General features: G+C 39.0%; 2 protein-coding genes across 5 annotated transcripts; one reads left to right on the forward strand and one right to left on the reverse strand.

The window, feature by feature from the left end:
* The first annotated feature begins 3998 nt into the window (after window positions 1-3998).
* On the forward strand, window positions 3999-24186 carry METTL9 (methyltransferase 9, His-X-His N1(pi)-histidine). Of its 2 annotated transcripts, none has more exons than XM_061367599.1 (5): window positions 3999-4453; window positions 8764-8954; window positions 11313-11522; window positions 12656-12840; window positions 23461-24186. In XM_061367599.1, the coding sequence occupies exons 1-5, from the start codon at window positions 4280-4282 to the stop codon at window positions 23661-23663; spliced, it is 963 nt and encodes a 320-aa protein (XP_061223583.1). In that variant the 5' UTR covers window positions 3999-4279; the 3' UTR covers window positions 23664-24186. The 2 variants fall into 2 exon arrangements, with proteins under 2 accessions (XP_061223583.1, XP_061223574.1); XM_061367590.1 differs by having other exon boundaries at window positions 4002-4453; window positions 23458-24186.
* IGSF6 (immunoglobulin superfamily member 6) lies at window positions 15720-22698 on the reverse strand. 3 transcript variants are annotated; one of them, XM_061367563.1, is made up of 6 exons: window positions 22566-22698; window positions 20663-21013; window positions 19740-19852; window positions 18548-18604; window positions 17847-17930; window positions 15721-16709 (listed from the first exon to the last, which is right to left on the reverse strand). In XM_061367563.1, the coding sequence occupies exons 1-6, from the start codon at window positions 22651-22653 to the stop codon at window positions 16671-16673; spliced, it is 732 nt and encodes a 243-aa protein (XP_061223547.1). In that variant the 5' UTR covers window positions 22654-22698; the 3' UTR covers window positions 15721-16670. The 3 variants fall into 3 exon arrangements, with proteins under 3 accessions (XP_061223550.1, XP_061223561.1, XP_061223547.1); XM_061367566.1 differs by lacking the exon at window positions 18548-18604 and having other exon boundaries at window positions 15720-16709; XM_061367577.1 differs by lacking the exons at window positions 17847-17930; window positions 18548-18604 and having other exon boundaries at window positions 15720-16709.
* Window positions 24187-26059: the final 1873 nt, after the last annotated feature.

Below are 26059 nucleotides of genomic sequence, written 5' to 3' on the forward strand. Positions count from 1 at the left end.
GTTAAAAATGTTTGGCAAAGCTACCATTTTATTTGCTGAAACAAGAGAGGAGTAAGGGGTGGTATGACTGCAGGCACAGTTTGAATAGCCTCTATAAACTGCTGCATCTTTAAGGAAGAGAAAATAGTGGAAGATTTCTAAGCAAGACAGCCTTAAGATATGAGAGATTAACTAACTGTGTGGAATAAACTAGTTCAGAAAACAAATCTGAGAAATACAGAACAAATTATTTAATATGTAAAATATTAATAATTTTTCAAATTTATTGTCCCTTATTCTCCCATTTGTCTGTCCTATTTCTCTTGCTATAAAGGCAGGAAAAATGTGTCTTTCATCACACCAATAGTCAATCCAGAAGAGGACTGGAAAACAGCTTTAAATTCCGGCAGTAGTCTTATTACAAGAATAGAAGGTTGGCAGTATGTTATGATTGATGTCACTTACTCTCCATTTCTCCATCACCCACTAAACTTTGTTATCCTCTGCTAAACCTACATGATTGTTTTTGGCCATGAATCAAGTAATGGGATGATCAAAGGCAAAAGTTCAGTGTCCAGCAACAGCTGGTTTGTCTGCTTTCTCTCCTTATTAGCTAACAGTATCTGAGTTTGAAGTCCTGCTGCTGGAAAAATGCCCCAATTTAATCTTGATAATTTAAGAGTGTCTAAAATAGTCTCATAACTGATAAAGAGGATTTAAATGTGTATAATATAAAATATGAAATGCCGTTATAACTTCAGAGAATTAGAAATTTGATGTTTAAATCCCATTCTTGGAGTTTCTGTATAAATTCTGAGAGTTTGGATCTTAATACACCAATTTATTTTTTTTCTAATTGAAAATCTATAGGTAAAAGTGTCTTCTAGATTCAAAAGGATGTTATCTAATAGACACTGTAGAATGCTAGTCTAATATAGTACTAATACAGTATATGACTAGTGATAGAGTGAAAACACTGAATAAATGACAATAAAAACATTTAAGTAAGGAAAACCTAGTTTTATTTTTGTGGAGCTTGCAGGCCTCTGTTCTGTTTTATGCAAAATGACCTTCCCAGTCTCGTGCTGTACTGTGATCTTGGAACAGCTCAGTAATTCATGAATATACTATGTTGACATGGCTAGTAGGATGTTTACATTTGAATATGGTTGTGCAGCCTAATGGGTGCTGTCAGGAAAGACAAGCAGGAAGGGAAGGAACAGTTAAGATAAGCCACATTTCCACAATACTTCTGCACTTTTTCTTATAAAATTAAGCCAGCTCAGGCAAAAGCTTGGTAGTACATGCAGTCAAAAGAATTCTAGCTGCTTTTGTAAAGGAACATTCAATAGACTTGGGGGGAGTTTTCTTAGAGAACTGAACAGACCCACAACTGGGTTTCCTGGATTACCCTTGTGGGAGAGGATTTTAGATAGCTGTCTACGTTTCTTTATCTTAAAGACCTTTTTCATAATCACTTTCTTACTATTGTTTAAATAATAGATGGGAAAGTTGTTCTATTGCTGAACTCGATCAGGAAAATTGCAGATTTACATCTTAGAATACGTGAGGCTGTGTAGCCAGCCCTGTCACTGTGAGTCCTGCTCCAGAAGACCAGACTCCTTGAGATCACCACAACCCAAATGGTATATTAAAACCTTTGGGTATGTTTGGGACCTTTTTGGACTTTAGGCATTCAATTGATCAAGGAATTTTCCATCAAGACAAAAAAGAAACAGTAACTAAATAGTTGCAGAGAAAGTAGAACCAAAGTGATACCTTTTTTTCCTGTAAATACTCTCCCAGCACACCGATTGCTTTGAATGACATACGCATATGCTCACAGTTTTCTGAGATTGTACAGCAACTGGCTACAGTTCCACCAGCCTGTATGCAGATGACAATACATAAAATCTATTACCTAAATATGCATGGTGTTCTCTTTATAGCCTGTCAAGAGAAAAATATGCTTCGTATACAGCTACCATAGCAGAATAGTCATGACAAATGCAACACTGGGTAGGAACTTTGGAAAATCTCATTAAAACATACCCTGGTTGTATAATTACAATGCAAAGACAAAAGCTAGCATATTTCTTAATTTATTTGGTGTTTAATTCTTTAGCTGTATTTTACACGTGATAAAATTAAGCTGTGTTTCCCTGTGAACAACATGTAACTAACCTGAAGCAATTTTATTTATTGGTTTACACACTGTGCACAGATGTCTATTTAAAAAGCAGCAAATTTAGCTTTTGTCAGTTTGGATTTTGATTACAAAGTTGTTTTATTCCTGGAGGGGGAAAAAAACCCTAATCTGTCTTTACAAACAGGAACATATATCGAAAGCAGAGAAATCCCAAACCAAATAAAAAGAAACAGGCTAAAATGACATCTTAGCCTATCTAGCTAGTGGAGAGAAAAAATCTTCATGTGGAAAACTGTCTCAAGGTCTTATGTCAGAAACTTTCCTCAAGGAGGTTAAACATCAGGGAAAATAAACTAAACAGAAAAATCCTCTGGCAATATTCTGTTATTGCTGATTTCCCAGGGTAATCACATCCAAGGTTGGATGCGATTAGTGCTTGATCAGAGGATCTTCCAGGTAGAAACCACATGGTTTAGTGGTGGTCTTGGCAGTCCTGGGTAATGGTTGGACTTGCTGATCTTAAAGGTCTTTTCCAACATAGTTGATTCTATGCTCCCATGGTGGTCTGGCTTACAGTGTCATCCTTACCAGGAAATTAAAGGGCTCAAGCCCAGCATTTGAAATCTGATCAAAAGGAAAGATACCAATTGCTCATGGTTGTTAAGAAACATTTTTAGGGATTAGAGATGATAGCCCTGATGCTGTACTCTGCTGGAATTTGATTAATGAGATAGATTTTGTCTGGATTTTCTTGCAGTTTCAATTGTATACCAATTTCCTCACTTTCTATGCTATTACCACAAACAACTTATGTTTTTGAGAGCGTAAGTGAGAACAGTGGTGCCTCACCCAAACTCACAGTGACTATGGCTTTTGTTCTAGCAAAGGCACCTGCTGCAGTGTGAAAAGCCAAAACATGTTTACCATATTGACCTGTCCCGCTTTCTCCATAGGGTCCCAGTTGCATCAAGGATGCATTTTTATCCACTGGTCTCCACCATGCCTCACTGCATCCTCATGCACAGGAAGAGGGCACAGGAGTCTGTCAAGTTCTTGTTCTCTTGCCTACACAATGACTTCTTCTCCCTCTACATTCACATCCCAGTGTCCAGAAAAAAATTCCTGGATCCTACTGCACTGACCTGTGCTTGTGCTGCTAGGACCAGGCTGTGAGTTTTGTGAAAACAGCTTTGTAAAACAAAATGTTGTTGCACAAGTTCCATGCGAGCATAAAGTTTACTCTGAACCACTTCTAAATGGTTATTTAGAGGAAAACCTGAGAAGTCTGAGGACACAATTTTGTGTATCAAGCAGTTGTGGTCTTCCATCTGAAAACACAAGTTCCTTTTGAAGAGCAAACCCTGTAATGACATGATTTATCTTTAAATGCTTGTGGTTTGGGGTTTCTTTTAAGGAATCTCATCACCTCCATGCTTAACGACCTCACATTCCTCTGTACAGGAAGAACCTGGAGCTGAGGGAAACCAAGCACAGCTTTGCGCGAAGCCCCGCTTCCATCTTTCAGCATTTACTGCTATGGCGGCCAAGAACTGAACTCAGCCCCGAGGTCTGAACCGTAATTAACGGTTGGTTCTCATTAAAGGGGCGCCTCACGGCAGTACCTCGGCAGCACCTCGGCAGCGTACGGGTCCCGGTTAAGGCCCGTTCCGCTCCTCCTCAGCTACCTCCCCCCACTCGCCCCCCGCCAAAGCCGCTCTGCGCACGCGCAGCACCGGGTGACAGGGCGGTGCCAAGAACGTGCACTCCTGAGGGAGGCGGTTTGAGCCCTGTGGGAGGGGGAGCGGGTCGGCCGCCGCCGGTGACCGGTGCATGGGGAAAGAGCTGCGGGAAGGGGCGGTACGGACGGGCTGCACGGAGCCTGCCCCGCTCCGGGTTGAACGCAGCGCGCCACGACCGCGCCCGCACTGTGATTGGCGAGAGAAAGGGAGGGAGCGGGTGCGCGCCAGGCCGCGGCGTGTCGCAGCGAAGGCGTCCGGCTGGCCCCCTCTGCCGCGGCACAGCGCGTTCCGGCCTGAGCGTGTGTGCGGGCCCCGGAGCGGAGCCGAGCCGGGCTGGCTGTGTGCTGCCGGCGCCGCCGCTGCTATGGAAAGGGGAGGCGGTGGCAGCGGGTGATTCCGCGCCCCTTCCCCGATGAGACTGTGGCTGATTTGGCTGGGCTGCTACACCCTGTTCCTGTGGGTGCTGAGGAGGAAGATGTGGGCTGGCCCTGCCAGGTACCTGAGGAGCCCTTTATCCAGGTCCATCTACGTGAATATGATGGGCAGCCACAGCCACCCAGCCCCGGGAGCCAGAGAGAACCACCAGGTACAGCCCTAGGGCAGTTGTCCTTCTCTTCCCGCGTCTCCCCCTCTCCCCATTCCCGGTGGGGCTGGGAGGGGGGCTCCCGGGCGGGCACGGCGGCCTCCCCCCACCCTCCCGGGGAGCTCCGCTGGGGACAGCGGGCGGGGGGCGTGGGGGGAGTCGTCGTTCTCCGGGGCGTCCTGAGGTACCAGCCGCCGCGGGAGGAGAGGGATACCCTCGGGCAGGCTGAGGGGGCACCGGGCCGGGCAGCGCCAGACAAAGAGAGGGAACAGCTCGGTCCTGCCGGTGAGAAAGTTGACGTGTGAAATGCGTCCTGGAGCCTGCTGTGAGGAGAGGCGAGGTGCTGGAGCTGCCGTGCGCTGGGGTGCTCGCCACGGGGGTTCTTCGGAGCCCGGCGGTGTGGGAAGCCAGCGCTGCATCCCCTTACTCTGGTGAGGCGGCGGGTTGGATGTCAGGGCTGCCCCTGAGAGATGTAAACAGTCTGCCAGGTGGGCTTTGTGAGTGCATTTGAATGAAGTTTGCAGGTGGTGTTGAATGGGGTGGGTTTGCAATAACAGAGACACTTTTAATGAATACTAGAGGAAAATAGGAAAAAGTGAGCAACTGGGAAACTGTGAAGCTCGCGGAGGTCTTGGAACAGTAGTAGATGGCAAGCTGGAAATGAGTTTGCAATGTGATGACTGCAATAAAAGGTTAGCGCTATACTTGGGCAGCACAGGCACGTGTATCAGTACTTTGTGGAAAATGAGGGGCTATACCCTTGCAGTGCAATGGCTATGTGATATAATTGCATTTGGAATATGTTCGGATCTGCACTGTATTTTACCAAAATGCTGCTGAAAATCTGGCAGGAATTCAGAATGGCTAATAAAAACCTCTTAGTGTTGAAGGAATATACTAACTTATTCTAAGTAAAATATACAGAGCTGAGCTAATGAAGATGATGTAGTGTAAATACTTGAAGACTGCTAAGGTAAAACATAATTATGTACTGTAATTCTTCAAGCTCACCTGTTACTGAAGAGTCTTTAGTGCTCTGGGTGGGCACTGACACCCAGAATCTTGCTACGGAGTGGAGGTATTATCGGGGTTTAATGAATATGGTCTGCAGTTTGGATCACTCAGTGCGTGTGTACGAAGAGAAGCAGAATTCAGGTTTACAGAAAAAAACTTCCTTCTGGTGAACAAAGAAAATCTGAAAGTCTTTTGTGTTGTGAAAAACTATACTAGAAAGGCAAAGTCAGCCAAGGAAATGTGTTACGGAGATGATTATGTCATTTGCTGGTAGATGGTCTGCATTGAATAATTTCAATTTCTCATTTATTGGATCTAGATTTTAAACAAAGTATGGATTATTTAGGAAGTTTAATAAGATTTATGGTTACAGAGTTTGTGGGGTTACTCATAAGTAAGGATTGCATGTTGAGGCCCCAGGTGCTTTGACTGCAGTTTTACTGACTTCATTAGTTTTACGTAGGTTATCTAAAAGAACATTTTCTTCATTTCACTAATACCAGGCAAGAGGTGTCAATAATTAAAAATTTTTACTATAAAAAAAAGTTTTAACATATCTTTTCAGATTTTTGTGCTGTAGTTTTTCTGCTGTTGTGCTGCAAGAAGTTGATTCCTATCATGGAACTTGTGTCCTGAAAAGGCGTCTTCATGTATTCCACATGAAGGAAAACAAAAGTACTTTCTGTTCTGAGAAAGTGATTCCAGAATTAAGGTGTTTTTCACCAGTTTTGTCATTTGAAGTTTGGATTGGTTTTATCCTGTGTTGCCTTTGGTTTGTTTTGCTTGGTTTTGTTGTTTGGTGGTTGTTTTTTTCCCCCTTCTATAATTTGCTATAATTTCTATTATTTACTAGTGTTATCTAGGTAGTTGCCAGAAGACGTTATTGGCAAGATTAACCATGTGGAAGAAATTAGAGGAGGTGTATGGACAATGCCTCATTTCTGGAAACAAATTTGTCTTCTCACAATTGTTACCATCATCATTTTGCCGATAGTTATGTCAATATATATCAATATTTAGGAGTCTTAAAGACAAGAATTGTAGGACTGTTGATTTCCATGGCCAGATGCTGGAACTACAGGTGACAGTTCAGTGCAGAGCCAAGGTGTATGAGCTCAGGTACAGTGTATATGCCATCATATTGCTTATGGAACAAATCCTGTGTTTCCCAAAGCTTCGATAATTGGATACTTTTTTTCTCGATTGAAGATGGCAACACATGGAAAAAGGCATCTGAGCTGCTCTAGACATGTCCAGTCTGGATAAATGAACCAGACACACAGGCCAGCCTGCTCCTTGGGTTTGTTCACTTCTGCCAGGCTCCTGAAATTGGCTTCTGAAGATGGATGGACTAAGTACACAGGCTGCTGCTTTAGTGTTTTTTTGTGACTTAACTAGGGTTTCCTTTTGGGAATCACTCGAGTATGCTGATTCATTTAACTAGCACTGTGCTGCAGTGAGAAAAGGCCTAAACTGGTAAATTGGCAGTCTCGGGGCTCTCTGTGCCATGCTCCATCATGTGGCACAAACTTGCTCAAGAACTGTGTTTTTAGAGGAAAGAATCACGTACTTCTGCTGCCTGCAAGTGGTTTGAAAATACAGCTAAGAGCCTGATTCTGCTGGAGATGTGCCCATTACACAAGTGGTTTTCAAAATAAACCTGAGTGGGCTTATATTTGCTCCTTGGCTGGAGGCTCTTGACATCCCTTGGTGCTTTGGGTCAGTGTTTGATGGAACCCCTGTTTATGAATCTGGCATAATGATCTTGGTGCAGCTGTCTGCTCCTCTCTGCTTGCTGGCACTATTATTGTGAAGCAGCAGGATACTGGAATAAAAATCTTGTCCCATTATTATTTCTTTTACAGTAGAGCCTGGAAGTCTTATTGTGCTGAACACTGTGTAAACATGCACTAAGTGACTGTTCCCCTCCCAACAAGGTACAACAGATGCAAAGGAATCAGGATATGAGCACACCTTCTGCATTATACGGCTATAGATGCAATCTTAGATGTTAAAACATTGGGGAGTTACCCCAGCTGACCATTTGCTGTCCTTCCACATGCATTTTTACAAGAGTCTGTAAAAACTCTCTGTCTCTCTTTAAGATACTTATAACTCCTACCTGCACAATAAACATATGCAGCCAGATTAAGGAACATTATTGCAAGAAGTAAGGGGGAAGATAAGATAGTGTTAGCTGGGGGAATAACGCTTGATATTAGAAGACAGACACAATGACATTAGAGATTCTTGTAGCAGGGCTGACAATAACTTCATAAGTGTAGGAGAGCGAAAAATAAGAGCAACCTTCTGAATTAAAATTACATTAAAAACTATTTTTTGTAACTTCTGCATATTGAGTGGAGGGGTTTTTAGCTTGGCATTGCACCCTAGCAGTGAATAACCTTTTGAAGTTTATTGTCAGTGCGGACATTCCAGAATGCTGCAGCATTACAGGTATTTGCTGGAGGTGCAGAAGGTGGCCATGAGAGTCCTGAAATTTCAGGATTTATGTTTGCCTTCGTTTGCACAGGGCTTTTTTCTGCATTCAAGTAATGTAAAACAGCTTTTAAAGGATTTCAGGTGTGCCTTACATGGGGATAGTAAAATAGAATATTTTACGTTTTATTACTTTCCCAAATAGAAAATCATTGACCTATTCTACCTTGGGCTTTAGATTTTACCAATATGAAGTGTAGAAGTGCCTTTCAGCTGGTACTGATGAATTCCTAGATGCGGGATCCTGCTCCTGTTTTTTAGTAGAGATGCTGGGAGGCAGCAGATCATAGACATAATGACCTGCCCTTTGGTAGTGGTAGGTGAAGAAACATAGTTCAGCACATAGGCAAGCTCTGGTCAAAAGTATTGATTGGATTCTTTATCTCCTTTCCTGGAAAAATACTGCAAAAGCACTTGCTGATTGGGTTTCAGGGGATGCCTAGGGAAAAGGTGAGAATGAATGGGAAGATCAAAAATAATGTTATCCCACTTAGTGTGGTGCTGTTGCATAGAGGACCTGCATTTGCTTCCTGGGGAATTTACTTTGTAGAATTCCTCTAAGTGCAGGGTAATAATTAAGACAAAAATTAAAAGTATTATTTCTTAGCAATTGGTCCTTACTTGATTACAGTTCAAATCTAAGTGAAATTAATCCTTAAGCTTGTTGAAAAGTCTGTAGGAAAACCGCAATTTTTATGTTTACAGAAATTGATAACAGCGTTTTCTGTATTCAGTTTGTTTTAAGTATTTCTGGCTTTATGTTGCTGAATTTTTTAATGATCCTTTATTTCTTTCTCTAGTGGTATGTCTGCAACACAGAACAGTTGTCTGAATCCCTTCAGCCTATTTTTGTCCAGAGTTACCTTGACCAAGGAACACAAATCTTCTTAAACAACAGCATTGAGAAATCAGGCTGGCTGTTTATTCAGCTCTATCACTCTTTTGTGTCCTCAATTTTTAGCCTCTTTATGTCTAGAACATCTATCAATGGGTAAGTGAAAAGTCAATCTTAGGTAAAATAAATACAGTTTGGATCTAGAGTTTTCAAGTGTTCAGCCATACCCCTTGGTCTGTCAGCTTTTAAATTTGTAGTTTTCCCTTTGCTAGTCTAACAGATCTGAAATGCCCTACTGTGCTCTTTGTGCCCAGCCCTCTTAACTGAAGAACACCATTTCCTGTATGGGAGGACAGAGGAGGTAATTGCAATTAATAAGAGACAGTTGGAGAACTCTAATTGTATTTTATAACAATTATATTAATTTCCTTCTGAATAAGAGTGTTCTCTTTGTGTCTCTTTCCTCTGTTTTCTCCCTGCCCCAACCTTGCCCTTTACCTACAGCCATATCTGTATCAGTTATTGTTGTGATTGTCCTTGTTGAAGCTGGCTGTACTCAGTTCTGTACTGTATCTAAAACTATTTCTAGCATAGATTGTGTTCACACCCACTGCACACATGGACAGATCACTAAATAGTGCGGAAGTGTGACATGGTTCAGTGTGTGGTGTCCCTGTCTGTGGCATGGGGGTTAGAACTAGATGACCTTAAGGTCCTTTCCAACCCTAACTATTCTATGATTCTATGAAGTTGGCTGGTAACATGAATTTGGAACAGAGTTCTGTCTTACTCTGTAAAACTTAATTTCACCTCCATTTGCCTGTTAGCTGTACTTGAAGAGGTAACTTCTGACACAGCATGTTTGACTGGTGAAACATTAGGAATGCAGGGAAAGAATTTATAAAACACTATTTTCGTGGTCTTACTGCTTCCCCCTCTTGTGTGGCTGCAGTGGATGGTAGCAGATTGCAGGGACTTCAGTATTTTTTCCAAAAGAGCCAGTGCCTTGTTTTGCTCATGTCACCCCGTTCAGACATATTTTTAACAGCTTGTCAGTTCTGACCTTATGAAGAATGCATTTTGTTACATCTACCTGATTTTTCCACCATCCCCATCTCTGCATCTACTACATGCTTCTGTACAGCCTGAGTATAGTAGCTGCCTATCAAGGCTAGAAAAATAATCTTTTCCCTTATTTTCTAACCAGATAACTTGATGAGCTTCCCTATGGTGTTCTTAGTTACTTGTAGCTTTATATAAAGGTTTCTTTGGTCTCCTCTTCTTCCTTTCTCTTCCTCTTTTTTTTCTTTTTCTTTTTTTCTTCTTTCTTTCAAAGGCCCTCCAGTGCTTTGAATACCACCTCATCGTGCTGTTAGGAATAATAGCTATGAGCCAATTACCAGTGTGGACTGACTCAAGTGTACTGCAAGGGGGCTCTATTTAAATTGTCTGTGTTCTGTTTACTTTTATACATTTATTATCCTGCTTTAGTTTCTTCTGCATGACTTTGTATACTCTATCCTTTTTTGTTTGTTTGTTTCTTTGTGCTTCAGTACAGTCAATCTTTCCTTGGCCACCTCCTTTTCACATATTTTTATTGTCTGATTATTTTTATCTTTCTTTACCATTTTTTCCCCCTTGGACAGAAAAGATTTCTGTTTGTTATCTTTGTTTAACCTGCTATTCAAGGTATTTATCTACTTTCAGACTATTACTGACCAGTTCTTTTTCCTCTGCTTATTCTCCTAACTGTTTCATCTTCTGAATTCTGTTATGACAGCTGAAATCTGTCACTGTGTAGTCTTCAAACAGTTACAGGCGGGTATGTCATTGACTTGATCCATAAGGAATCCAACTGTCACCTCTACCCAATTCCTTAATGAGTTCCCCATTTTCTATTCCACAGCTCTTCATGTTGAATGCAGGATCTGCAGACAGCAGCAAAAGCCATTGTAACATACAATTAAAAAAAAAAAAACAATCCCTTTTGGTACCCCAGCAGCGTTAGCGCCATCCCTTCTTTAAATCTGTTTCCTGGCTACTCTCCTAGTTCCATATCCTATTCCTCATTCATTGTGCCCACTTCTGTGTTGCAGCCATTTTATTTCCTCTGTTATTTCATTTATTATTATTATTATTATTTTCCTAAGGTAGGTGGCAGAGATCCAAATTCACAAACATGACAAATAAGCTCCAGCCTTTCTTTTCCACTTTCTCCCCTCCTTTTTTTTCCTTTTTTCCAATGTGATCATTTTTTTGAGCTGCACCCCGTGAACTCTTCCTCACCTAATCAAATTCCTTCTGAAGTGTTAACTACTGTAACTGCATGTGGCTGTGTGTTTGATCTCTGACAAGTGCAAGGCAAGTTGAACTGGATTGAGAATTATCTGAGCAGTGACCTTGCCTACTACTATGTATGTAGCTGGTTGCTGCCAAAGCACATTCTAAATTACTTCATCGTTCTTCCTGTTAAAGTTCCTACAAAATGGGTCATTTCTTGTTTTTACATTTCAGGCTGCTGGGAAGGGGCTCAATGTTTGTGTTTTCTCCAGAACAATTTCAAAGACTGCTTAAAATAAATCCAGAATGGAAATCCCACAGGCTTCTTGATTTAGGGGCTGGAGATGGAGAAGTCACTAAAGTCATGAGTCCTCATTTTGAAGAAATCTATGCCACTGAATTGTCTGAAACAATGATATGGCAGCTTCAGAAGAAGAAATACAGGTATTGTACTGAATGCTTCCTACATCCTTTTTATTGGACATTACAGCAGAGTAATCTATTTGTAGTATTTAATGAATGTTCACTATTTTCAGTCAATTCCTGTGTTGCTTAATCCTTGTAGAAAAGTTTAACCTGTACAAAAGCAGGAAAACAAACACATCTGATGTTCCTTCTTACCAGTGCTTTTGTTACACAGAAGTTCCCTGCAATTACTTAAGACTGTGATTCTAAGAGAAAATAGGCAGCAACCATTTTGAATTCTCTTTCTTCATAGCTTGCATAAATTGCTTTAATTGAGGGAGTCGGGAACAACAAAATCAGGCAGACAGCCAAAGTGAACACTCCAGAATTGGAAGAGGAAGACAGGTACTGCAGAGAAAGCAAACTAGTTTTGATAATAGGGATACCTCAGTAATCTCTGTCTATCTAGTCCTAAAATGTAGACGTCTGTGTAAAGATCCTTTTATTCTTGCTCTGCTTAGCTCCTGCTGTTAGATGGAATAACATTTAGTAACTAAACCCTTGGCAGTTTCAGAACTTTGTTCATGCATTCATCAGAGCTCCTGCAGGTTCTTGCAGGCAGCAGATCCAGTTTTGTTGAGTAATGGCTAGTATTTCAGACACTTTATCCCTAGACTTCAACCCAAAGAATGAAGGAACTGGATTTCTTTTCTTCAACCTGTCTTTTGAGAGGAAACATAATGACTAATTTCCAGTCTGGGTTTTCACACTGGCAAAGCAGAGTAGATAGACTGCGGTACGCCATTCATCATATTTCAACTTTTGTTGTTTCTTGAGAAGTTATTGTCAGTTTTATTCTAGGACAACACTTATTTTTTTTTTTTTTTTTTTTAATTCTAATAGCTGGGGTTTTGGGTTTCGTTTCCTTTATTGCCTGGTGGTTGTAAGGCAATACACAGGTTCTTGTGGCTGTATATATAGCCATGCCCACTTTTGATTGTTGATTTAGTTTTCTTTTCTGAAAGACCAGAAGCATCGCATCTGCCTCTTCTTATTGCCTAGGTGGCTGACCTTACCTTCACTGTAAACACATTGATAGGGAATTTTTATCTTCAGTGTCTCTCTTTGAACTCAGCTTGTGTTTAACAGACTGTATCTCTTTCTCCTTGTAGAGTGCTTGGTATAAATGAGTGGCAAAACACAGGATTTCAGTATGATGTCATCAGCTGTTTGAATTTGCTGGATCGCTGTGATCAACCACTGACTGTATTAAAAGATATTAGAAGTGTACTGGAGCCAACTAGAGGCAGAGTCATTCTAGCATTAGTTCTGCCATTTCACCCATATGTGGAAAATGGTAAGTACACAGATTAATAGCTATTTAGGCAGGTAAAGAAAACATTTGTAGGTTACTGTATCCCAAATTAAATGCTTAATTGGCATGTTTGTATTTGATTTTTACAAATAACTTGTACAGTGCACATTCAGAAGTAAATCATAGGTAAATATGGCATATGATGTAAGCTATTTTCTTAATTCCCAAACATACATTGTTGACACCAACAAAAAGCTCAAATATTGAAGTCACATATCCTGTTCTGCAGGTTGCCACCTTTGAGCTGTGTTGGAGCAACATGGGAAAACAGATCTCTGATTAGAGCCTTCTGCTGCTGTCATATAGGTCACCCCAGTTGCCTCTAGTGACCACTTGAGCAAAGCCATCAGAACTGCCCATAATGTTAGATGGAGCAGTTCAGGTCAAACTGTTTCAGATGAGCTGCAGCTAAAAATGCACAGGGAGATAATGTTTACTTTCCAGCATGAGCTCTCAAAGTAGAATACAGACCCCTACTGATACAAAGTATGAGGCACTGTTTATGTTGTATCGGTAACTGAAATTTAAAATTCAGTGCTAACCCCCCCATTATTTCCCCTAGTTGCATTTTGAAGAAATACATGACAGATTTTGGGGTTAATCTGTCCCTATGATTAAACTTCAAAAGAGAGTGGAAACTTTTTTTACATGCCTATGATTGTGGATTCATGTTGAGGCACCCTAAAGTTGGTTTGAATTCGAGGAGGCTGGTGTTCAGCAGTCATCATTGGGATACTGGCTGTCCTCAAGTATTAAGACTTGTCTGTGGATAAGCATGTAGCTCCAGCAAATACACAGCTGACAGCCTGAACATTCTGGCAATCGATGTGATGAAATGTAACAAAAATTAATGTTAAGTATAAAAAAATTCCCTCAGGTGAAGAATTGCTTAAAATGCAGTGTTTGAGCAAAAAATTTTGTAACTATTGTGAGAAGTAGCATGTCTTAAATGAGATGGGAGAGGTTGACTTATGTGTCTGTACAGTATTTCAAGTGTATTTCATTACAAATTATTGTTCCTATAATGCAAAACAATACAGCTTCCTCTTCTAAAAATTCCTTAAAGTTCCAAATAATAACAGCAGTGTCTTTCTAGTTTTTGTTGGCATACTGGAAGCAGAAATTGGGAAATAATTTGAGTGGCTTTTAGTTTGTGTACCTTCAAAACTATGTGCCATTGTGTTTTGCAATCGCTATTGCACTTGACATCTACTTTTCTGCATGTTGTTCGGTAACCATGTGACAGACCACATGCAACTTCTGGTTCAACAGGCGGTAGATGAATTAAGGAAGAAACTACTCTGAAGTCCACTTATATTGCTCATCATTAATCTCCCACAAGGTACTCGGAGGAGAACAACCATTTATATTTATAAATCCCAAGGGACTAGAAATCTACTCTGTGATTCTTGAACTCAGTCATTCTTACTTGTTGAAATTTGAAATCTGTTGTAAGAAGTCTTGTAAACCTAAGTCATAAAAAAGTGGTGGGGGCTTATAGGAGATTAGTCAATTTCCTTAATGCAGCTTTGTTTCCTTAATATGTTCTGAAACTTAAAAACTTACTTGGTTATTGTTTATCACTATTACGGATATAGACCCCATATAAACTTTAGACAATGCAAATTAACACACACAAAAGCTACTCTCATTTCACTGAAGCTTTCCTACTTATCTGTTTAACTGTAGCCTAGAGAAATAATGAACTGCTCGTCTTCATGATAATAAATTGATTTTAGAATTTCATTATTTTGAAGCCTTGGGTGGCATGGTTTAGTGTGAGGTGTCCCTGCCCTTGGCAGGGGGGGTTGGAACTAGATGATCTCAAGGTCCTTTCCAACCCTAACTATTCTATGATTCTGTGATTTAGCTGTTCTAAGAGATGATGCATTTTAAAAAGTACTAGATGTGTACATATGGCTTATATTTAACATACATATATAATTGCAACATTCAAAAAGGAGAACATTTAATGGCTCAAGTAAGTTCTTGTAGGAGCTAATTAAAAACCAGTTTGGACTTGCCTGGAGAAACTTCTGAATTTTAGATGGGAAACAAATAGAGAAGAGATGAAGCAGGTAAGGTGTTTGCTCAGTGTATAGGTCAGTTCCTAAAAATGGAGACACAATTTTGTTCAAAACAAGATACTTGGGTTATTGCATGTAATGTAATGGGAGGCTGGTTGTGGAAACTGTGTGAATAACATAGAACTTGGTTTAAGAGAACAAAGCAAGGTGGAGGAGGAGATTGAAATACATTTCTGTGCTGTTTCTGGAGTTACAGTGACACCTAGAGTCCAGACAAAGTAGCTTAATCATAAATTCTGTGGTTTTATGGAGTTTTATTTTCAACATAACAAAAAATAACGCAATTTTGCACATACCTAGATTTGGTAAGTAAGCCAGATGAATCGTAAGGTGTTAGGCTAGTCACATAAGAACATTTATTAAATATAACTTTATATTTTTAATAGGTGTCCCATAGGGTCATAAAAAATCCATTTTATTTCCTAATACAGACACCATATTTCTGTAAAGGCATTATTAGACAGTATGTGACTAGACTGGTTGAAATTTCCGTAAAATAAAAATGTCAGAGGCTCCATACTTCAGAAGTGGTAAACACTAGCTGTCTGTGATTGTGCAGTTTTCCTGTTGAAAACATTAATTCCTTGTGATTGATTGACAGGGATAAGAAGACAAAGGTGGATTTTCCACCTTCCTCACTACTAAATTGAACTGTAAACAGTACTGTGCTAGGTGGACCCTTGCTTTGTCTCAGTTGTCAGTGCTCATCTCACTGAAGTGAGAAATGCCATTTCATCTGTTAAACAAAGCTTTGCTTTATTTAAATGGTGATTTTTATCTTGCATCTTTTGATGCAACTGTTCTTAGGTAGGGAGAATGCCTGATACTAAGATATCGCTTGTTAAAGTGCTGAATTTGTGGATTGGCTACATAGTAACTGCTAAAAGAAGAGGTAGCTTTAAAAAAAATATGCTCAATGTACTACCTTGGCTAGCTAGTATACTTCTGTGTTCATGCTTGCCTCCATGTTGAACAGTCATGTAAAGGCAAAACTTTGTGTTCCAGGTAGTCCTGACTTTGCCTGGTAGGAGTCAAAGATGAGGGTTGTCTGTCTAGCAAGTGATTTTTAATATTGCAGGAGCAGCCTTCTCACTATGACTGCTACTTTCCTAAATAGCTTGGGAAGAAGCTCCTGTTCCAATTGAGCTCTACTATGATACTGCAAGCATTTATATTGTCTGTTATTTCTGATTGCCTACCTACAGAATACAGAGGTTTTGCTCTGTTTAAGCTATTGTTAAGACTCAGTAACTTGTTTTGTAGTTTTGTATATCTCTTATGTTGATAACTATCACATTAACATGGCTAAAATCAAAATTTCACATGTGAAACAAGTTTATTTGCTGTTGCTGTCAATTATACATCTTTCACAAATGCTTAGTTAACATAAAAGGAATAAATGTAAACTTATGTAAAAAGAAAAAAATGCACAGAATTAAATCTAAACTGAAAAAGGAAACTTAGGAAGGTCAGCAGTTATCTTATGGAGTCTTTTCCAATAGTTCTTAAAGAATGGAAAATGGAAGTAAAATGTAACATAAATGCACAATGCACTTGGGTTTGGTGACCTATTTAGAAAATACTTGTCAAGAACACTGCCCTGCAAGGTCTCCTGTCTCCTCTGTTTTTAAAGCAAAGAAAGTATGTGAAGAAGATTAACTTCTTCATGTATCCCTTCTTCATCTGTGTGAGAAATACTGAAGAAATCTGAACAGCAGCACAGGCTCATCTGTTCTGATAAACAGTGTCATCTTCCAAATCTTCCTAAGGGAAAAATGGAGAAGTATTTTGTTATTGCTGTGAACTTTTTACTTTTTAAATAATGCAAAATTTCCTTTTTCAAGCAAACTCCATTCCTTCATTGTTTCAGTAAACTCCTCCCCTCTATCCTATAGGTTTTGGTCATGTGACATCTGTGGGATTCAAAGCATATTTCTCTTCCTCTTGGCTTTTCCTAATCTACAGGGAGCACAGAGGCAGTAAAATATATCCCTTATTTTCACCGTGTTCATATCTGATGCTCAAACCAAGGGCCAGGTCATGTCAGCAGGGACTTGAAGTCTTTAAAGGGGTAATAACAGAAAGAAACAATTGGGGCCGGGTGGAAATAATGAAGTAAAAACACATGGAGGAGAAGCATGCATTTCTTATATGTTTCTTTTGGTTTCTTCTTGAAGTAGTGCAGCCTATGGTCAGAATAGGAAAGAATTTATACAGTTTCTCAAGAGAAGCAACATTTTCAAAGCATGATTTTGAAGCCATTTGTTTGCAAATGCATGTGACTTCTAAAGTTGGGTTTTGTTTTTTGTAATTCAACATGGCATGTGCACAATTTTGTAACTTAACATGGCATGTTCACAGTTACGGTCATTATATAAGACATTGGTATTATATAATTCATTGGCATGAATTTGGAATGCTGAAAGAAGTTGTGGGGCTTTACCCAGTGATGTTGAATATTTAGTTTAGGCTGTGGATGTCGAAGGAAGGAGAAGTATGGGGAAGAATGTTGCAGAGCTTTTATAACAGCTCTGTAATGTTCCTGTCTAGCTACCATTTTTCAAAAATGGGCTCTTAATAGCTCTATGCATTTCACCAAAAGTCCAGAGGCACTTGTTGAGACCTCTTCTTGACAAATACAGATTTATGGAAGCTTCATTTTTAAATGTACACACATATGTTCTATAAAGTATATGCTATCATATATATCTACAAAAATATATATGTATCATCATTTAGAATGCTCTATAATGTCTTTGTAGTGCAGAATACCTTTTTTTTTAAATACCTTTATCAACTTTTAAAAGTCCATTTCCAGAGGATATGGAAATAATACACTCTTAAAAAGTACCGGTTCCTCTATTTCTCCATAAATGTCAGTATTGGTATATAGATACTCACAGGCTGTCGGCAATGCTCCATATATCTCTGGTTTTGAAGTTCCTGGGCAATTGCTTGAAAAATTTTTCGTCCACTGGTGATTTTCTGCAAGTTATTCAAACACTTGAGGTCAGTGCTATATATGGTTGAGGAAGCATCTTTTTGTACCTTTTATAACTCTGATTTTTCCCCTGTATGTGTCTTTGGGAATCTTACTAAATAACACTTTAAGAACTTACAGTTTGACAGAAGGGTTATTACATTAATAGTTCATCTCTTGACATACATGACTTCTTTAATGGATATTTAAATGTAAGGCTTCTACTTTTTATTCAAGGATACATGGTGATGGAGGTTCTAAATAGATTTGTTTTAAATTCTTAGGGATTACCTGAATGCAGCATTTAAACAATTAATAGCAAAACGTGTTACTTTCAGAAGGTTAAACAAAATTTACTTAAAAGCTAAAGGAAGCTGTGTACTAGAGGTGGCCTTTACATAAATTGACATCCCGCATCCAACTTGTTAAACATAAATTAGTTAAAATTAGTGAAATGTAAATTTGTTTACTGGTTTTTTACATATCTGAAGTAAAGCCTTAACAGCTCTGAATGTTTCTTTAACCAAATAATCACAAAATGGATGCCCAATATACTTAAAAAAGGCAGGGGGGAATAAAAAAGCTCTGAATCACAGGCAAAGCAAATGAACTGATAACATACACAGTTCTCTGTTCTTTGGTCTTCGTTCCTGCTTTTCTTTAGCAGCTTTGGTTTTAACTAGAGAGAGATAATAAAGAACAATTAAAATGTGAGATGCCAACTGCTAAGGTAGCAGAATAATTAAAGGTGTTGCTCTTTTACAGTGTCAGATGGTTTGTAGAGAAAAGTCCTTAGATCAGCTTGTACCATTGGAAAATCAGAGACCTTTTCAGCCATGTAAGGCCTTTTTCAGCTTCTGGTAGTAGACACTGCAAGTAATTTTGCTTTGAGTACAGTGGAACCTGCCTGAAACACTGCCTAGTTCTCAAAAGTAAACCAGTAGCACCACAGAAAGTTTGCCCCTGAAAAAGGCTTAGTTAATGTTTCCCACTATACTACTTCACCTAATTAAAAAAACCACAAAATTAAAAGAGACTGCCCTGCCTTTATGCTTAGACAAAGATCACTGCAGCAAAGAACCATTTTAGCATATCATACCACTTAGAACTGTGAAGTCCTTATTCTCATGTCAAAGTCTCATTATTATGTAAAGATTCCAGTTGCAGTTTTGGGTGTTTATTTTAACTAAACACAAATTTTCCTCTAGCTTAAAAAAAACCCCACCAAACAATCCCTACAGCAATAACTGTGTAACTTTTAACCAGGTGCATTCTGATGCATTTGTTTCCTATAAGCGTAAAACTTCTTTAAAGTCTCTGTGTTTTAAATTTTACCACGGTCTCTCTTCCACGTATGATGTATGAATATGATGTATGATGTGTGAATAGAATTTCATTACACAAATGAAGTCAGTCTGCAGTCATGAATACTTTGACATTAAATCATTTTACTGGAAACTAATCAAGAGAGTTGATGACTTACAGTGGTAGTTTCTAGTTTTGCTTTTTGAGTGAGCCTCAACAGGTAATCTCCAACTTCCTGATTAATACTCTGAGGATAATCTTAACTTCAGGATACCTTTTCTTTTAGACACTTTACTGAAAAAGAAAACTGTGGTTGCTAGTGAGAGTACAAGTATGTGCCACACAAGAGTTTGCAGAGCTGTGAAGCATATGAACTTCAACCAACTGCCTCTTTGAAACTTAATCATGAAAGTTATGGAATCTAGGAATGTCTTCTTATTCTCCTAATGGAGATGATGAAACTGCTTTGTTTTACAAAATGAACAAAATTAGAAAAATCACTTTCCTACCTTGTAGACTAAAAAGAATGTGAATACGGTAGCACTGTATAGAAACAGTAAGGATGAGGTGATGATCATGAAGATGAAGCCAACTCTTCTGTTGCTGTGCTGATTCTCTGCTCCTTTATTAAAAGTGAGTGTTAGAATAAAGGACAGGTCTTCTGATACACATAATTTTCTTCATATTCTGCATTTCATCACCCTTCCTCTAAGGAATTAAACGCTCCTTACACCACTCAATATTTGTCAAGTTCATTTTCAGTCTAAAATACTTGGTGTGATCACTTTTGTTTCCCTGAATGTTTGCAAGGACAGTGGAGGCTTGCTATTTTTATTATGAACTCTTCCTGTGGGGTAGACAGAGAATAGAACCCAGTTTTCTGGGTATCTGAATAAAGCTTACAGGTATTTGTTCAGAAATGCGATTAAAGGAAAGAAGGTCTCATCACTTTCTTAACTAGAAGGCAGATGATGCAAAAGCTCAGAACTAAGCCTTTTTTCTTAAGCTGGCACAGTGAATTCCCAGTTCTGAGACCCTGTACTCTGTTGCATGTATTTCCACTAAGTGTCAGTTTCTTTACTTCTCATTTTTCTCTTGTAGTTCCTTTCTGATAGCCATTAAAATCTTTACCTAGGAGGATGTAGAGTATTGTTGGGTAATACAAGTGCAAAACTTCTTTTTTTTTTTTTTTTTTATAGAATTCAGGAGTTATTTGCATTGTATGACAACAGGCTAATTAGCAAACAAGGTTAAAATTCTTAGAATCACTCCATGGTTTTGCTGTTAATATTTTAATACAGTTATACTACTAACAGTTTTGTTGGTATTTCCATCTTAAATGCCATTCTTGAAAATGTAAATAAAGAGAATATTTAGGAAAGCTAATGTATTTCTTTTAAAATGCTTCATTAAGAAGGAATGATCAACTGACCTGCTTTCGTTAGTTCTGTACCATCTCCTGTTTGTTTAGAATGGGGTGAACTTGAATCTGAAAATGCTACTCCACAGATATAGACAGCATTGTCATCTACAGTCAGGTTACTGATTTGGAGTAAAATGTTATTTTCAGATAAATGCACTTTGTACTTCTGCTGATCTATGCATCCTGGAGTACACAAGTCCTCATGCTTTTTAGTTAAAAAGCGAAACCACAGAACTTGAGGTGGAAACGAGGAACATCCAGAAGCTGAGAAAGTGCATCTTAGGAACACAGTGTGCATGGAGTAGTCAGCTTCCTGAAATTTGGGTTGTGTTACAGTGACTTGGCAGGTATCTGTAGCACCTGTTGAGAATAAACAATGTTAATGTGAGGGACAGTTAAAAAGCAAGGCACAGTCTAAAAAGAAGGTAAGAGACTTCTGGCTCATTCGAGAAAAGGGGGAGGAAAGAAGGAAAACCAACTGTGTTTCGAACTTGAAAGTTTTAAGGTTGTTTCCAGCAAACTTTTATTTTAGGTAATCCCTGCAGCTTGCCCATATGTTCATTTAACAGCTTTACCTTGGTGGTAATGTGCTTAGCTTTCTCTTTTTCTGACAAAGTGTAGAGAAGAATCATCTTTCTGAAATACCGTGAGTGTCTCCTTTGGCCCTAGAGAAGACCAAAAGAATTCCTTGTGTAGTTCCCCACCTCAGATTTAGTTGTGTTTTCGGGGTTGATGGGTGGTGGGGGGATGCTCAGTGCAGTAGTTCTGCAAGGTTTTCTCTCTCTACTGTTCTGTTCCAAGTCAAGTGAGAGAGCCAGTGGCAGGCAGTGGAAATGTCATAGATGCAGTCATTTATAATTTAGCATTTTCATAACATTGATTAGAATTTATAATAGTTCCTAGACATTCTTTCACTTTGTCACACATATTGACTCTTGGTTTCTAAGGATAATAATATTGCTTGTTAGTTCTGACATTTAAGAATGTGTGCAGAGAAAACAGGAAGGTTAATCAGAGAACAGAATTCTAATAAAGGAATTGAAATGTGAAGTTTAATATGACTGGTCTGGGAGATTTTTTTCTAAGTCCTTGAAACCCATAATTTAAATATTGGTTTAGTCTATTTAATTTTACTCAAACCATGGAATTGAGATTACTGCAGTGAAAATGAAGGTAGTTGCTTAACAACATCCTTTTCTACTTCCTAGAAAATAACAAGCTAAGAATAAAAATAAACTGAAGTCTCTTAATCTACTACTGATACACAATTTATAATCCTGTCCATGGTACCTTGTCAGCATTGTCCCTTTATAATTTTTCTCACTATGTGTTTTATGGACCAGATCCAAGCAGATTCAGTGTCTGTGACTTCTACAGGAATAAACTGAAACTACTTCTGTGTCAGATCACCATCAGAACCGTTCGATAGCAGCTACGGCAATCTGAAATTGTAGTAATATGAGTTGTTGGTGTACTTGCGCCCTGTGTGGTGAAAGGCAGTAGCTTGTGCTTCTGTCGTTGATCCCCTGCTCTTTTTCCATGTTACTCTGGGGGGTCTCAGTGGCTTTGCAGGGCAGAACTCCATGGCTGCAGTTCATGTAGATAGTGTCTGCTGAGCTCCTCTGGAACAAGCACAGCTGCACTGTAATGCTGACATACTGCTGCTACAAAGTTCTTTGCAGGGAAGCACAGCAGGATTTGCCCCAGAAATCTTAGGTTACAGGTGCATTTCAGGTTTTTGGAAGTAAAAGCTAACAGTTTAATTTGGCACTTTTATGAAGATAGCAGAAACCAGCTTGATTCTCACACTGCTCTTATTTCATAGCTATTTGCAAGTCATAAAATTTTTCAATCTTGACTAACTGTTGTTACATGGAAAAATACAAGAAGTTAAAAAAAAAATAATTCTTACCAGCTCCATGCAGAATCCAATGTAACGCCAGCATGAGCACGTTTTTTAATTTGTTGAAAGATGCCATTTCTTCTACCTCTCTGGACATAAAATTCTGCTTGAAGGAAGAGGAACTTAGGAAACATTTGGAGTTGCAGAACCATCTGAATCACAAGATTTAGAACTTCCTGTTTAGAAGGGTGTTTACTGTTGCATTTAGTGAACTAGTTAAAGGTACAGACCAAACCAGAAAACATTTGTTATTTGTGTGTGGCATTACTTGGAAAATGAGTGAACAGTTTTAAATTTTGGACTTCTGAGAGCTGTACCTATAATCCTTCCGATTATTTTATTGGTTATAACAAATGACAGCATGTTTTCCAGCATGCTACAAATGCTTGACTTTGTAATTTCATGTCACCCCAAGCAGTCTTTACCATCTCAGCTAGTAGATGGCCACTGGAGGAACAAAGATTCTGTAGCCAGCCATTATAATGTGGTGGTCTACAGATGGAAGCTTCACAGCAAATCATCATTTTCAACTAGCTGGCTCTGTTTACTGTAACTATGTGAAGATAGCTTTGGCCAGGCAGTGGACATAAAGACAGAATTTTGTAACATTCTGGAAAACATCTTCATTAACAAGCCTGACCATGTCTGCTGAACACCAGCCTTACTAGCGGAAGCTTCTTTTCAGCCAGTATTGGAATTGCTAGTTAAAAATGTAACAAAGGTAATCTTAAAAAGGAGCTGCTTCTGAACAATAGGCAAAACTTGGAACTGATCTTGCAACAGCTCCACAAATGGCTTATCAACCTCTAGTTAGAAGTGGAATGGAATACTGCAATCTGTGTGAGAAAAAAAAAATCGCACAATAAATTCTGTATAATTTAAACCTGTTTTGTTTTCTCAGTAGGTGGCAAGTGGGAAAAACCCTCAGAAGTTCTGGAAATCAAAGGGCACACTTGGGAAGAACAGGTGAATAGCCTGCCAGAAGTTTTCAGTAAAGCTGGTTTTGCCATAGAGGCTTTCACCAGACTGCCATACCTATGTGAAGGTGATATGTATAATGACTACTATGTGCTAGATGATGCTGTCTTCGTCCTCAAGCCAGTGTAAGCGCGTATGAAGTAAATCTCCAGAACCTTAACCCAAGAAGCAGCCTCTGAAAGAGGAGTTTGATTTACGGTTACTTAAAGGGAGGGAATTCGGGATTGCCGTGCTAAATAAATACCATGTGAGAGGTTTAAAGGCCAAAATACTAATGTATTTCTTTGTAGCGTGATTAGGAGAAAAGTTGTTTTTTAAACAGACTCTTAAGTTGAGATTGTCTTTTTTTACCAGCTCTTAAATCAACAATGCATTCTGCAATCCAGCAGTAATGAGGGATATTTTTTTATGCATACCTGCAGCAGGGGTCAGATCCAAACTAAAGCAATAGTTCTGCTAATGATGAAACTGATACAATGTGAACTGTTGTTAAAGAAGTCAAGTGAAATCTGGCAATAAAATTACCCGTTCAGTTGAAGCTTTGGTGAATACAAACTGTTGAAATGGATATTCTTCCATGCTGAGTTACTTCCTTTCTTACTGTCGTTCTTCCCGTGTTTTTAATCATGCTAATAAACTTTTTTTGAGATTACTTTTTGCATCAACTTTTGTGTTCATTTTTGTAACCATGGCCACACTTCTCTGCAGCAGCTGCTCTTTCTGTTGAGAATCAAGCTTTCAGTAGCAGCATAACCGTGTGGAGTTTTTTTAAACAACATTTAAATACTGTTTAAAAGAGTAGTAGTCCACAAAATATGCATAATTTTGGATGGATTTCCTTTGTGTTGCTCTCAAAGTCTCATAAATCCTCATTGCTTTTGCATATGCTATTTTCCAGCTGAAGAGGTGATGGTAGAACTTGCCAAAATTGCACTTTAAACTGATGGTTTCAATAACAAACTTTCTAAGCAAGTTGTTCCCAGAAGTTTTCAGCTTAAAAAACTTGCAGGCAGTTTCTAGCAAATATTACAGGTCAAACTGCGTCTGAGGATGAGATTACAGGGACCTGATGGTGAAGGTTTTGCTAGCTTGGGACATTATTTTCAGGGGCAATAAATAAATGCCATTTCTTTTTAAAGTGTTTTTAGAAGTTTGTTTGAAATAGCTGATTTCTGGCAGCTGGGATATAACCTTCCTCTAAAAGAGCAAGCAGCATCATTAAGTAGTACAGAACCAGCAGGTGTACATCTTGTGTTGCTCAGGATGTAGATTGTGAGAGCAGAGAAACCTCAGCTTGTGTATCAGCTGGTAAGTAAAGTAAGAACTGACTGACCTATTGCTTTTGGAGCCTAAAAACATTGTGTGTTATGTTTGATTTGTCATTTTGAGGGGGGGGGGGTGGGGGGTGGTTATAATGATTGGTGATCTTATGCCAGGTAGGATTGTTCAGCATGTCCTTTTAGGTTTACCTTGGACTGCCTTTCCCGTATGGCTAGTGATTTCTCTTGCTAATTTAATAGCCTTTTGTTCTCAGTCATCCTTGTGGAGTAGTAAGTATTCTGTAGTATGGGGTGAGGGAGTTGACTGGCGGGGCTTTTTTCAACAGTAATTCAGGCTCAGTATTATTCTCAGTATTATTATGTACTTTTGAGTTTTGGCACAATCAGACTTGTCTGTCGGAAAAGTGAGCTATGTATGCTCTGGAATGAATCTGTTCATTTTGTCTTTTGTTATCTTCATTTATACTCATCAGTAGTTGGAAAATGTTTCTGAATGTGTAATGAATTAAACATGTGGCAAATACATATTAAGACAGACTTCTTCAAAGGTACTTCAGTGTTTTAATCCCACAGGTTGAAAATCACACGAGAGACTGTGTTTCACATCCAATATCTTTCAGTCCTGCCACTTAGGACTTTGGTACGTAATAGCTTTAAGAGGTTTTGGGTGAGAAGGTGCTATGTAAGTAATAATTTGTTTTCTGGTATGGTTTGGTATTTTTTAAATGATGATTTAATTGTGAATTTTTGTTCCCTCTATTTAAACCAGCATTCTTACACTCGAGATGGAGAATTAAAACGTTTATTAAAACATGAGCAATAATAGGGAAAAGCTATGGACAAAGTAAGCTTAAATTCAGCAGGGTTGGAAACCTGCTTAGTTCTGCTGAATGTACAGAGTAGCCTTAAGGAACTGTACCTACACCTGTACTTATAAAATCAGAGTTCCTTGCAAAGGAAAGGGTGTACTGTGCCTCAAAGAAGGGGCTTCTTTTTCTTTCCAGGCCTTGAAAGTACATTTGTGTGCAATTAATGTCATATAGCCCATGCAAAGAAACTCTTGCATCCAGTAGTCAGGTAAATTGCCTGAAATACTTCAACATATCATCCAAGGGAACAAATATTTGTTGCAAATTCAATGTTCAAATTTATTACTCCCAGGCTTGGGGAAACCGCCTTGTCGCTGTCCTGCTGTGGGTGATGGTACAATTTGCACTTTGGTGGTCTCACCAATGTGCCATATTT

The sequence above is a fragment of the Neopsephotus bourkii genome, unplaced genomic scaffold, assembly GCF_033783945.1.
Source record: "Neopsephotus bourkii isolate Nb327-2 ecotype Australia unplaced genomic scaffold, CSIRO-AGI_Nbou_v1 NB_126, whole genome shotgun sequence".
NCBI lineage: Eukaryota > Metazoa > Chordata > Aves > Psittaciformes > Psittacidae > Neopsephotus > Neopsephotus bourkii.